The 13,047-nt window shown below is 43.9% G+C and overlaps 1 protein-coding gene across 4 annotated transcripts in view; it reads right to left on the bottom strand.

Moving 5' to 3' along the window:
* PALD1 (phosphatase domain containing paladin 1) overlaps positions 1 to 13,047 on the bottom strand; it is a 201,381-nt gene that overhangs the window by 121,229 nt on the left and 67,105 nt on the right. For all 4 annotated transcript variants that reach the window (XM_030570349.1, XM_030570352.1, XM_030570351.1 and 1 more), the window contains exons 2-7: positions 7,156 to 7,350; positions 6,339 to 6,441; positions 5,284 to 5,463; positions 3,243 to 3,407; positions 2,287 to 2,447; positions 1,431 to 1,506 (exon numbers count right to left, since the gene is read on the bottom strand). In XM_030570349.1, coding sequence (XP_030426209.1) covers positions 1,431 to 1,506; positions 2,287 to 2,447; positions 3,243 to 3,407; positions 5,284 to 5,463; positions 6,339 to 6,441; positions 7,156 to 7,350 — 880 coding nt within the window. The remainder of the gene's footprint in view (positions 1 to 1,430; positions 1,507 to 2,286; positions 2,448 to 3,242; positions 3,408 to 5,283; positions 5,464 to 6,338; positions 6,442 to 7,155; positions 7,351 to 13,047) is intronic.

Genomic DNA, 13,047 nt, shown 5'->3' with positions numbered 1-13,047 from the left:
GGAGCTAAGATAAACACAGGTTGCAGTTTTTCTAATACACTGCATCAGAGTAAGAACATATGACTACATCTGAAGCAAAATGAATTCAAAGCAACTGTTTATCATTTAGGATTGAGACAATTCGAGTCTCAACAAAAAAAAAATCTCACTCTTAAGCAGATTTTGGTAACAAGAAAGCATTAGTGACATTATCATTGGCTCCCAGAAAAACGCTTTGTTCCACTCTCCTTAAATCCTACTGAAATAAAAAATTCTTATTTGAAATTAACACAAAATATACACTTTTTCCTAGGGGCCAGTGCTCTGTATAGCCACACACAGGGGTTGGGCCTGGCAAAAGATGAGTGGTTATTTGTGTGTGAGAGTTCTCTGGTGAGAAGTGCCAGAACAGCAGCCCTGAAGACTCAATCCCTCAGTTTATCCATGGAACAGGTACAGCACAAGCAATACCAGCTAGCTTCCCCTGCAATGTCCCACCAACATACCTCACCTTCACTTGAAGAGACCATCTCTAAGGATCACTCCCCCCACCATAGTGCCAAATATAACACAGGCCATTGTTAACCAGGAACAGAACAAGGCCTCCAACTCAATTCAGAGGCCAATGAACAGCCACAAGACCACTATGAATCCAAGCCAGATGTGCATCAGTAATGGAAAGTATCTCAAACATGATTTTCATACCCCAAGTTATTTTAAGCATTGTAAGAGCTCCAGAGGCAAACAACCACTCCTGAGAACTTTGCGATAAAGAGCCAGAGCGCTGTGCTCTTGGCATCTCTCACATGCTGCACTTGTGTGTCAGAACTTGGATCAATCCCACCAGTAACTACGGAAACCACTTTGGGACTGGATTCGATCCAGCTGTGCCATACTGTTGCTCATCATGACAGGTGCTCCTTCCTGAACCACAAGGGTTCAGCACTGTATTTCTGGCCAGCTACCACAAAGCTAGAAGCTTCGAAAGAAGTTTAAAAATAGACACACATGCTTGCCAACAGGTTGGGATGCGGATCTGGAGTTGTGGCAATTAACGTTAAACCCATTCAATAAGTGCACATTAAGCAGGCCATTGGGCTTCTGCTTAACACATTTGACCTCAGGGAGACCTTTGCCCTAACCCAGGCTCAGCCACTGGCCCATCATGTGCCCTTCACCAAGTCATTTGCCTCCCCCTTCAGCTTTATCTCAGGAGGGAACCTAGCTTAAAAAAAAATAAAATAAAACAAGAACCGCACTAAAAATTAGATGTTGCATCTGATCCAAGTAGCTTCTCTGGGGGCAAATAAGGAACAAGCAGATGGCAGTTAGTGAAGGGATTTCTGCTAGCATGACCAGAAAGACTAGCAGCAATCTGATATTTTAACTCTAACTGCCTCCACACTGCTAATGTGAGACACCTTATAGGTTCCACAGTCTGCAGTCCTTACCCTGAGGAAATTGGTGAAAGCATCAAACTGTGCTTCTAGAGGTGCCCCATCCACAGGCAATGGCAGCCGATGGTACCTGCCAAACACAGTGAAACAACATTCATCAGGATGTGAGCAAAACACCAGTCATCAAAAATAAGCAGATTTTCCACTTTATTAAAGTTCTAGAACATAGACAACTGGAAATGCTGCTTTCTGATGTGTGTGAGGGCCTCACTTAAAAGAAGAAATGATGTAAAAAGAACGACGCATTCAGTAATTGTCACTGCGGTTCTAAATTTAGAAGAGGATTATCAACATGTTTTGGGGGATCTTTCATGGTTATAAAAGTAGAGTGCTTCTACCATTCATCCTTTGGGTGGAGAACAGCCTGGTTTTATGGGGGAAGGAGAAATGCACATCCATGCTGGGGGTTCTGTGAGTCTCCTTCCCTCCTTTCACACCTCTCAGCCTTGAGGCTGCATTACAGTTCCCCTTCTTCCAATAGGGTGGCCTGGACAGAACTTCCCATCAGTGTTGCTCTCCAGCTGGACAGAAGGGCTCTTCCTTCCTTTCCTCTAACCAGAGTCCAAGCACACATGTTGAAACTACAGAATCTGTGACTTCTGAGAGATTGGGAGCATGACCAAGAAGTACATTTATGAGAACACCCGGTCTATGTTACAGTTCTGGGACTTTGGGGAAAATATTGATAAGATTGAATTTTTGATTGGTTCCCTTGGCATGGCATAAATAAAACTCTTTTGAATAAACATGCAGAAGAAGAGAGAAGAAAGAGCAGAAAAGACAAAGAAGAGGCTGCCAAACTACATGGGTGATTTAAAGGCAAGGAATGTCATATGTGTCTGTGGATTACCTGTAAAATGGCAGCAGGAAGACAGGCCTCTTGTACACCTCCTCCATCACATGGATGTCCTCTTCACGCTGGATGGTCACGGAGTGTGGCTCATCTTTGAAGTGTTCAATGTCATTATAGATGTAGTATGTGTTCTCACTCAGCTGAGCAAAATCATGTATCTTCAGTAAACAAATGCAACAGAAGCATGTTTAAAACAAACTGTTTTACTGTTTGATCCCCATTTTCAACTCCAACACAGCAGCACATGGGAATCGCAGTTCTTATATACAGCATGTGCTGTTTTAGACAAAGGAAACATACAAATTGACTGGGCTCAACATATTGGTCACTAGAAGTTTGTTCATGCTACACAATCTGGCACAACAGACAGTGCCTGCTCACAAGAGGCTCAGGACCGGAACAGGAAGGAGGATGTTGCACATAAGGATTGAGGTGAATTGGTAAAATTATGTGCAGACCTCGAACTGAAGTAGCAGGCATGAGAGCAGCTGCAGGTCTAAGTGGAGACCCAATGGCAGAGCTGTGCAGGTGTTCAAAGGTGGAATAGCATGGATGCTTGTGGGTCAGGACTTTGGTTTACTTGCAAAGCTGGGTGAGGGCCCAGAGCAGGGATTTTTCAGGTCAGGAACAAAGTGCAATGTAAGATTCTGTGAGGTTTTAGCCTCTATTTCTTGACCATTAAAAGTCACTAGGTAAAACTGATAAATGATTTTTATATACATATGGGTTTATATATAAAATCATGGCCCCTCCCAAGGGTCACTTCCCACTGGACAGTGAAAAATTCCTCCACAATACAGTGTATCAGAATTATCAGAGGGTTCCAATCAGTTGTCCCCATCCTCTGCCAAACACTCATCTCAGTTCACCCCAGTCCCCAAACCAAAACTGACAGACATCCTAGGCCCTGCTATTTCATACAGTGGAACAGCTTCCTTATGGCTCCCAATAACCTCTTTCCGAATTGCAAGTTCTATGTCGTCCACTTTGACCCCTCTCTTCAGGTTGTGCAGGTTTTCATGCAAGTTCTCCTTTCCTCTTGGCGTGTAGGGCACAAAGTCATTTTCCATGCGTAGAAACAGAACAGGCTCCTCACGAACACAGAAGAAGATGCACTCCTGCAAAGACACAGGTACATGCCAGCCAACATGCTCCACTGCTCCAGCTTTGTGAATGGTTGATGAATGCCTAGCTGAGCTCAGCATCTAGAGGGAGAGACTAGACTAGAGAGACTGTTATTCTGGTTTTTAAAAGCTTGTGAGGCATATAGTGGCAGGCCTGATATACTAACTTAGACAGATAGATACTGCTGTGCAATTTTTTCCCCAGTCAAGCTCAGGGAGTGAAGGTCTCCGTGTCCAACAAGGGGACAGTGCAAGGAAGATATTAGAGAGACATGATTGTTATTTTTCATTATTTGTTTTGTGTGTTCGGAGGAACTTAAGACCTTGAGTTTTAATCCCGTCACCACATGTGCTTATGACAGCCTTAAAAAGGTGTCATTAACATTCACTAATATTTGCATTACTTACATCCTGGTGCCACGATGAAGATGATAATCATCGTCATCATCATCAAGCGTTTGTCCTGGATGAGTGAGGGGCATAACATTTTGGAAGGCTGCCTTATTTTTATAGGTAATTATTTCAGTCACAGCTCTTAAGGCAGAACCATTTTATGACTGGTGTGAATTGTAGAAGGCAAACCTTCTCTTTCATGCCACTCTCATTGCCACGGACAGCGCTTCTCAGCTACCCATCTCAGGAAAAGGGGAATAAGAAGGATTAAAAATAAATCAGTAAGGGGCAACACCAGCAGAGCATCACTCTACTTCCATCCACGTCCAAGTGAGCAGAGCAGCTTCTTTCAAGGCTAATGCTACCAGCTGGGATATTCCACAGGAGGACTGCAGCTAACAACATCCACAGGAGCCTTACACTTCTAGGATCCCCCATCCACCAGCGCCCAGAGTGAGGTTCCTGGGTCCCTTCCACTGCTGTCTGGAAGTAGTTATATCACACATCAACAGGTTTTTGTCTAAAACTACAATTTACCAGCAATGAGCTGTTTATATTTTGACTTAATTCACAGCTACAGTGTACTCACAACAGCAGCAGCCTGTGGAGACTGTACAGCTCCTTTCACTTCATACTGTCCACAGTTACCCACAGGCCCAATATATCAATGAAAATCAGGAGCTGCAGAACTCTAAAAGGAGCCATTACATCCAAACAACTCAAACAGTTTAATTCACACTCAAGAGTGGCTAGGACAAGCATTGATGTAACTCAGTTAGGTGTGTCCCTGCCTGCGGATGTCTGTGTAAGTGCAGTACCTGACAGACGTTTGTAGCTTGCCAACAGGATCACAGTGTGAGGGATAGCCCTCTGTCCCACCAGCCTGCGGTGAGTGGCCCCACAGTCCAGACTGCACCCTGGGAACTTTGTCACACTCCTCTTCACAAGAGCCACATTAAGAAATACAGTGGAAAACTCACAGAATGCATTTTTTTCACTCTAGGCCAGTGGTTTTCAAACGTTTTATATTGGTGACCTCTTTCACACAGCAAGCCTCTGAGTGCAACCCCCCCCCCGCCCTTATAAATTAAAAACAAGGGGGTTTAATTTAATGGGGACTTGGGGCTGTCAGCCCTCTGGAGCTGACAGCTTGCCACCCCCATGTAAGCATCTTACGACCCCGTTTGAGAACCCCTGCTCTAGGCAAAATCGTTATACATACTTCACAGGGCTTTTAAACCATTTGAAGATTACATTCTACTTTATCAGAAACAGCTTTTCAGTGCATCTGAGTTCACTCTACAAAGATTCAGTTGGTACCTGGGAATAAATTTTGTGACTCCCATTCTCACTGATGGATGGGAGTATGTATGCACATTAAGAGGTGAATAGCTCATGTAATATGGAACATCGTAATTTTTATCACCTAGCTAGTTGTGCATTTTGTTTTCTCTCTCACACACATACACGCCCCTACCTTGTGCCCATCGTTCTGGAGTTTCTGCAGCACCTGCTTGAATCCATTCAGACTGGGCTGTCCCATTCCAAACACTTCGTACCCTTCTTTGGCCTGTCGGAAATTTGGAGCTCCACAACTCCCTGTAGTGTTCAAGACATCTAATTTACTGTATACATCTCTGACCATAAAATATTTCCCCTGCAAAATAAGTGGTGGAGAAAAGACAACAATTTGAGTGTGAATTAACAAGCATTTTGTATAAAACTAAGCATCTACGTAGAACTGAGCAGGAAGCAGAGGGGCAAGAGATGACCAAGAAGTGTATTTCAACCACTTCACTCAAAAGAAACTCTTCCTAGACATATGTTCAATATACCCATACCCCCATCATCCCTGATCACAAGCACATAGCAGAATGGGAAAGCAGAGTACCAGCAAGCAGAAACAGCATCTTACCAGCTCATAGCGTCTGCTCGTTCTAAGAAATGCAAAACAACTTCAGAATTCACTTAGCCAAATGTGCAATGAAGGAAAATTTCTTCAGGTCTTTCCCGTGAAGGTGATTAGTTTATACATTGAAGCAGCAAGTCTGATTCCATTTCAAAGCTGAGTGAAATACCCATATGAAGCTTAGACCCCACATGAACACAGCCTAGAAATGAAGGTTTCCACATGTTTGTAAACATCAGCCTGCCTGCTCAGAGAGACTGCAAAGCTGCCTGGGGTGAAATTGTTCACATAACAGCACATTAACCTCAGCTGCCTCTCTCTCTCTCCCCTTTCCTCCTCCATTCCCAAACAGCTACCCACCTCCATCCCCACAAGCACAGGGACCCCTTTCTGGGATCGAATTAGGTGATCCAAAGCCTCCAAGGAAACCTCACTCCCTGCCCCCAATAACAATGCTTGCAGGGTTTGTGAAATGAATCCCACTGCATCTGCACAGCTGTGTTACCCTTCCCTTAGCTCATACAATGCACAGTATAATTTTCACCTCAGGTAATATGACTTGCTTGCTCTAGATATACTGTGACAAAGCATGCCCATGGCAGAACAGGGTTAGCAGCTTCTACCTGTACAAGGTAGTGTTCCGACGTGGTCTCTGAAATCCGCCCCACTGTGTAGTTGGCCTTCAGCAAGTCGTCATGAATCTGAAATTCCTCTTTGCAGTTGTAGCTGTGAAAGCCAGACATAAAAACATACAGCATTTAAGACAAAGGCTTTTTCTCCAGTCAGCATGGGGCTTATTGACCAAGAAGGTCAAGGGATTGAAGCTCAGGGACACATGCTGTGAAAAAGCCACCCGCCCCTATCCTATTCACTTGGTAAACTTCTAGTAAGATATATTGTCTATAACTAAGACCACTGGTTGAAATGTTATCATGTGACCAAAATTAAATTGTGTGCTATACATGGTAATCACCACCACAGATATGCTACACAGGCTGTGGGGCAGAACAGTTGCTGGCAGCACAGAGATGACTGGCAGAGGCTTCAACAAGCCAGAGACAGATTGCTCCTATGGGACAGGGTGGAGAAAGTGGAGTCGGGGAAAAGGATGGTCCTGAATCCTGCACCCACCAAATAGTCTGCTCATCTGGGGATGCAGGAGAGGGGAGGGAAAGAGGAACCTGATCTCCTGAAGGCTGTTCCTGCAGGGGAAGCAGGAGGCAGAGGCAGGCTGTAGAACTCACTACTTCTCTCCTGGAAATTAATTGTGGGAAGGTCTGTTCTCTCAGCACAGAGAGTTGGGAAGGTTGAGGGAATGAAAGGAGGAGAATTCCTAGTCTTCAACAAAACCAGTAGGGCAATGTTCCTAGAACGTTAGCAGAAGAGAAACTCCGGATGGTTACATGATTTACAGAAACACTCCAGCCTGAAGCTACTCACGTGATGACAACAGGTGCCACCTTGTTGGTGATGATGGACTTGGCTTTGTTGTTGTGGAGGCCAATCGTCTGGCAGGAATGGATGCTAAGCGAGTGGCGGTCCTCCATGGTCTCGTTGCTGTGAACGTTCTCAAATGTAGCTGCTGAGACTGTTTGCTGAGCTGTGCTGGCAGTTGTACCCATAATCCACAGGCAGCTTCATAAAACAGCCAGGAGAACAGGCAGTAGGAAAGGGAGGAGAAACAAGGAGACAAAACATTAGGGCTGATCCAAAGAGGACTTAACGCCAACCAAACATCACTGCAGAATTACCAGATGCTGCACTTAAACAGGCTCAGATCTGACACTGTACAGACAATTGTTGACCATGTCTCCCCCTTTAAAGGTTAAACATAATTGGTTGGTTTTAATAATCATGAAAGCGTGAGTAGAGCCAGAGAGAGTGTGGGCAGATGCCTGGGCAGATTCCACCTCCGTTCACACACATCACTCTGCCAGTGCACCTCAGTTATATCCTTCAGCTCTCACAGCAACACCCCGATCACACAAACAAACATGGGGCTGGCCATCCCTCATTCCAACCCTGCTATTGCAGGACTACAGCCTCTCCTGAGCAGATGCATGACAGCCTGTAGGGACTCTGACCAGGCATCAGACAGACAACCAAACACACACATCTCCATGTTTCATTGGTGAGTGAGATACATGAAACTGAACCCAGGAGGTTTAACTCATCTATTCCCAATTTTCAAAACATAAAATAAAACTGCAAAGAAGTAATAATGGCCTCCAAAGAATATGTGGAATTAATCTGGCATTTCAGAATACGGACACACATTGTCCCCTTGGTCATGAATGCTAAGCTATCTTGCTGTTTAAAGGTAGGCTGAACTCCCCTCTCATGGTTTAAGGTGGGGTCTCTGTCCCTCCAGTTCAAGGAATACATAAGCATGTGCCACTGCAGTCTCTCATGCTGTCCCAGCAGACCTAGGTGCTATGCCTCACTCTGCCATTGAGTTGGAGAGGGTACGTCTACACAGTGAACTGCAACCCAGGGCAGTGAGTCTCAGAGCCTAGGTCAACAGGCTCGGGCAGGCAGGGCTTGTGTTACTGCACTAAAAATGTCTGTGTAGTCATGGCAGCTAGGGCTCTGAAGCCCAGCCCCTCCTTTCTGAAAGCCCATGGGCTTCAGAGCTTTAGCTCCAGCCCGAGTTGTGACATCCACACAGCTGTTTGTAGCATGAGCTCTGCAAGCCCAAGTCAGCCAACTCAGGTTTGAAGACTCACTGCCCCGGGCTGTCACTCACTGTTTAGAAGTACCCTTATAGTGGCTTTGGGCAAAACACAGCTTCCGTGTGCCTCACTTTCTCCATCTGCTTTCCCCTTTGCACAGGGCTTTGAAAGCTACTGATGAAAGGTTATGTCTACACTGTAATTAGATACCTGTGGCTGGCCCAGGCCAGCTGACTCGGGCTCACAGGCCTCGGGCTAAGGGGCTGTTTCATTGCAGTGTAGACATTCCAGCCTGGTCTGCAGCCCAAGCTCTGGGACCTTCATGCCTTGCAGGGTCCTAGAGACCAGTCCTTTAGCTCCAGTCCCAGGAGCCCAAGTCAGTTGGCACAGGCCAGTAATGGGTGTCTAATTGCAGTGTAGACGTACTGAACGGCACTCTAAATATTGCCAATGTCCTCACTAAAGTTCTGGAGGGGAATGAGAGCTCTTCCTCACAGCAAGACCCTTTTAACTTTAGAAAAAGGGATATGACGCAGAACAGGGCCTGGCCTCTTACTCAATCCTTAGTATTCAGTCCCAGCAGCCACATTGCTCCTCTTGGTTTTCACCTCATTTTTAAACATAGTTCAAAGGAGTCGGGGGAAGGAAGGATGGGATGAACTGAGTTCAGCCACCACCTGGGAGTAACACAGCAGACAAATACACATGAGCATCTTTCCAGTGATAACTAAATAGAGAGCATGAGACTAAACTAATGGTGATGGAGGCTGGAAATTAGGTGAGAGGCTTGCAAGAGGAAAATGAAAACTGTTTTTCCTCGATAGAAATACTGATCTCTCAGACTAATTTCAAGGGATATGAGGAAGCTGCAGGGAGAGCAGTACAGGATCCAAGGGACGTGCTGCAAAGGCTCAGACTGTATTCCAGCTGAGGAACCGGGCTGGAAGAACAGGGACAAATGCTTCAGTCGCTCCCTGCTGGCTGTCACTGGCTCTCAGGCCATAAGGGAAACATTCTAGCTCTGAAGATAGTTGTGCTTCAGCAGTGGGTTTTACAGAAAGGTTGGGTGCCTATATTTTTTCCTTTTATTTTCTCATGGACGATTACTTTTCAGTACTAGGAAGCACCCATTCTACACTGTTGCCATTGGGCAATACTCCAGCAGAACGACTGCACCCCACCTCAACCTGGTTAAGTTATGGGAACTGTGATGGGAGAAGAGGTGCAATTCAGATCAAATCAGCCCCTTCCTGAGGTTCTTATTTCCTCCCCCTTCATATAAAACTCTTCACTCCTATTGTTATGAATCCCCCTAGCTAGAAGGGGTTGTAGGGAACTCCCTTTGTCTACCTGCTAACATAGGGACATCTGGTGAGGGAAAAATATGCACCTTTAAACTCCATTCTACCAAGAGAACCTACCAGAGGGACATTTTGCTTTAAGATTTGGGGGAGGGAGGGCAAGGTGAACAGAATAGGACAATAACTACCATGGATCCACTGTCATATATTCTTCAATATCTAAATTTATGTCACCCATATCAGCCAGCAGGTGCCACGATTACATGATATGAGGCTTTCCCAGTAGCAAAAAGCACAAAGTACTCCCAGTGTCTTCTGCCTCTGAGAAGGAAGATTAGCATTATTGTTTATTTGTACAGTGCCAGTGTGTTAATTACTCTACAGACAAGGTCCCTGCCCCAGACTTAAGATGCTTTAAAGAGTAAATATTAATAAATATAATAAACAAACCAGACTCCTTGTTGTTTTTATTAATAAATATTTATTTTGAATATCCAAGTGAATTTTTTTCTAAGCCTCTCACCTCATTTCCAAGTTTGATTAAAATTTCTGCCCTTGTTTCTTTATTTTATGTTAAGATGCCTAGCTAATATGGTAATTCTGCCTCCTAATATAAATGTTCAGGTTTTTTAAAAAACATGACTTAGTTCACCGAATATTGATTGTGGCTGATACAAATTGAAACACCTTTCTCATCTGTAGTTAGGTAACGTTGCCTTTGTAGTAAAGACATTTTAAGCCTCCATCTGACTTGGTTTCCCTGGAGCTAAGAACTCCATTCTGCCTCCCCAGCCACAATCAAGCATTTATTTTCATGCCTAATACTTCAGCCAGCGTGACTTTCACTTCTGACAGTAAATAAAATGTCAGGGATATAGCAGTCTCTCATCCAAATTCAAGACAGTGGAAGTTAAAGGCAAGGAACGCTATTTTCCCCTTGGTATAAGCATGATTAAAAAATGGAAAGGCACCAGGTGCAGATAAGATCCCAACAGAGGTTCTTAAGGCAGACGTGAAAAGAACAATAGACATTTTGATGGTCATCTTACAAAAGATGAGAGGGAAGAAGAAGAAATGCTAAAGGAGTTGGGAAAGGGTCATATAACGAAAAGAAAGGAGATAGCAGTCAGTTCAAAAACGAAGGGATATTCAATTGCTGTCTATCCCAAGTAAGGTTTTTACATGCATCATTCTAGACAGAATAAAGAATGCAGTAGGTTTAAGGTTATGACAAGAACAGGTAGGGTTCAGACAGGAGAAGTCATGTATAGATCAAATAACTCTACATATCACAGAACTGTTGATGGAATGGCAACCACAAATTTACACGAATTTTATAGGTTTCAAAAAAACTTTTGATACAGTGAATAAAACAGTTTAGAACAGAAATTTTGTGAACATCATTCAGAGCATCTATGAAAATATAACAGGCCAAGTAATCTACAACAGTGAAGTGACTAAGCCATTCCAGGTTATTAAATGGTGTCCAACAAGGATATCTTATGTCACAGACAATCATTTTACTGATAGCAGACCTGGTAATAAGAAAGACCACAGAACAACCAAGTTGCATACAATGGACTTTCACACAGAAGTTAGAAGACCTTAACTTCGCGGATGACATCAACTTGCTATCCTATATCCACAGAGTCATGCAAGCCAAAATAAATATATCCAGGCCTACGCACAATTAGTAGGGTTGAAAAACAAGACAGACTGAGAAACTAAAACTATGAGAATTAGCACACAACAAGAAACACCAATAACACTTTCTAGGACTGACACCTAAGAGGTCAGATATTTCCCATCTTGGCAGCATTGTAAGTACAACAGGAGGAACAGACGAAGGCATTAAATCCAGAATAGTGAAAGCCAGACATGCCTGCCTAACTCTAAAGCCAATCTGGAGAAACAAAATTTGTCCTCCAAACTGACCTTTGAATATTTAACACCATTGTAAACGTCAGTCTTACTATATGAAACGCGGAGACTTATTAAGACCTTACTACCCAGACACCATGTTTTCATAAACAACCGCCTTAGAGAAGTTCTCAATATTAGATGGTCGGGGGAGGGGGGGATCACAAAAAAAGGAACTCTGGAGGAAAACAAAACAGATAAGACTGGAAATTACAGAACAAAAATGAAGAAGGCTAGGACATACATGGAAGAAAGACCCAAATAACATAATTATGCAGGCACTGGACTGGAATCCCCAGATCAAGAGGTGATGAGATAGATGGAAGCACACAACAGAAGTGGAACTGAATGCTACCAAACAACATGAAGCTAAGACAACATGACAACAAGAAGCTAAGACAGCAGCAAGAAACTGTCAAAGATGGGAGGCAATGTTGAATGCCCCATGTTCTGCATGGAATAGAGAGAGAGAGAGAGAAAAGTAAACTAAGGCATAAGCGGGTGCAGCTCCCTAGCTGTTCCGGAGAGAGTCTATATGGATTTCATTTCATGCAAACATTCCCTTCCTGGGGTTTGCCTTTATTTATAAACTTGGTTGTTCGTAAGGCTTCCCTATAGACTCCTCTGTCTCAAATCCTAGGTTCCTCTATTCTATAACCACTCCCATCTCACTTACATTCAGGATGGCATTAACAAGCCAAACCTACCACAATAAATCAGGAGAAGTCAGTCAGCCATTCCCTAAAGGTTTTCAGCACCTGCTAACAGATTGGGTCAACTGCTACCCCAGCTGCCCTGATTACAACTGGCATTTGTGACTTTGTAGATGATAAGTGACTAAGCATTATGCAAATATAAATACTGTCTACTCTGGATACTGTGGTTAAGTAATCTGAAGTGGTCTTGGCTGCTGTTTACATGGATTTGGTGCTTAAATAACAGGTGGTGTATTGATTGTTAACTACTTCATGATTAATTCTGGTCTCTTTGGGAAATCTTGATGCAAACATTGTGCAACTGTTGTTTGACTTCGGGATTATTCCATTCTGTTCAAGGAATGCCAATTTTTCTTGCTCCAGCCTACATTTGGAATATGTGTGGAGTGGGAAGACGACATCAAGCTAGCTGACTGCTCACATTCATGTGGCATTGCTCTCTTCAAGGAGGGTGGGGATGAGGTAGATTTTTATTGGTTACGCTCCTGTTCTCATCATTAATGGAATTGCCTAGTGGCTTCTTTGCAGGCTTACTGGCAACCTCCAGGCAAGTAGTGCATATCCTCCGATTCGTCAAAGCCTTTTCAGAAGGTCTCTACTAATCCAACCCAGCCTCTTCAGCCATGCACATTCTCCTCCCCTGGACTTGCCCCATAGGCAATATTGACAGATTAAAGAAAATGCACAAAAGTTTAATTAGAGTATGGGAAAATATTAGCATTT

This window comes from Gopherus evgoodei, chromosome 7, assembly GCF_007399415.2.
Source record: "Gopherus evgoodei ecotype Sinaloan lineage chromosome 7, rGopEvg1_v1.p, whole genome shotgun sequence".
Taxonomy (NCBI): domain Eukaryota; kingdom Metazoa; phylum Chordata; order Testudines; family Testudinidae; genus Gopherus; species Gopherus evgoodei.
This window is presented reverse-complemented; position numbering and strand designations above follow the sequence as displayed.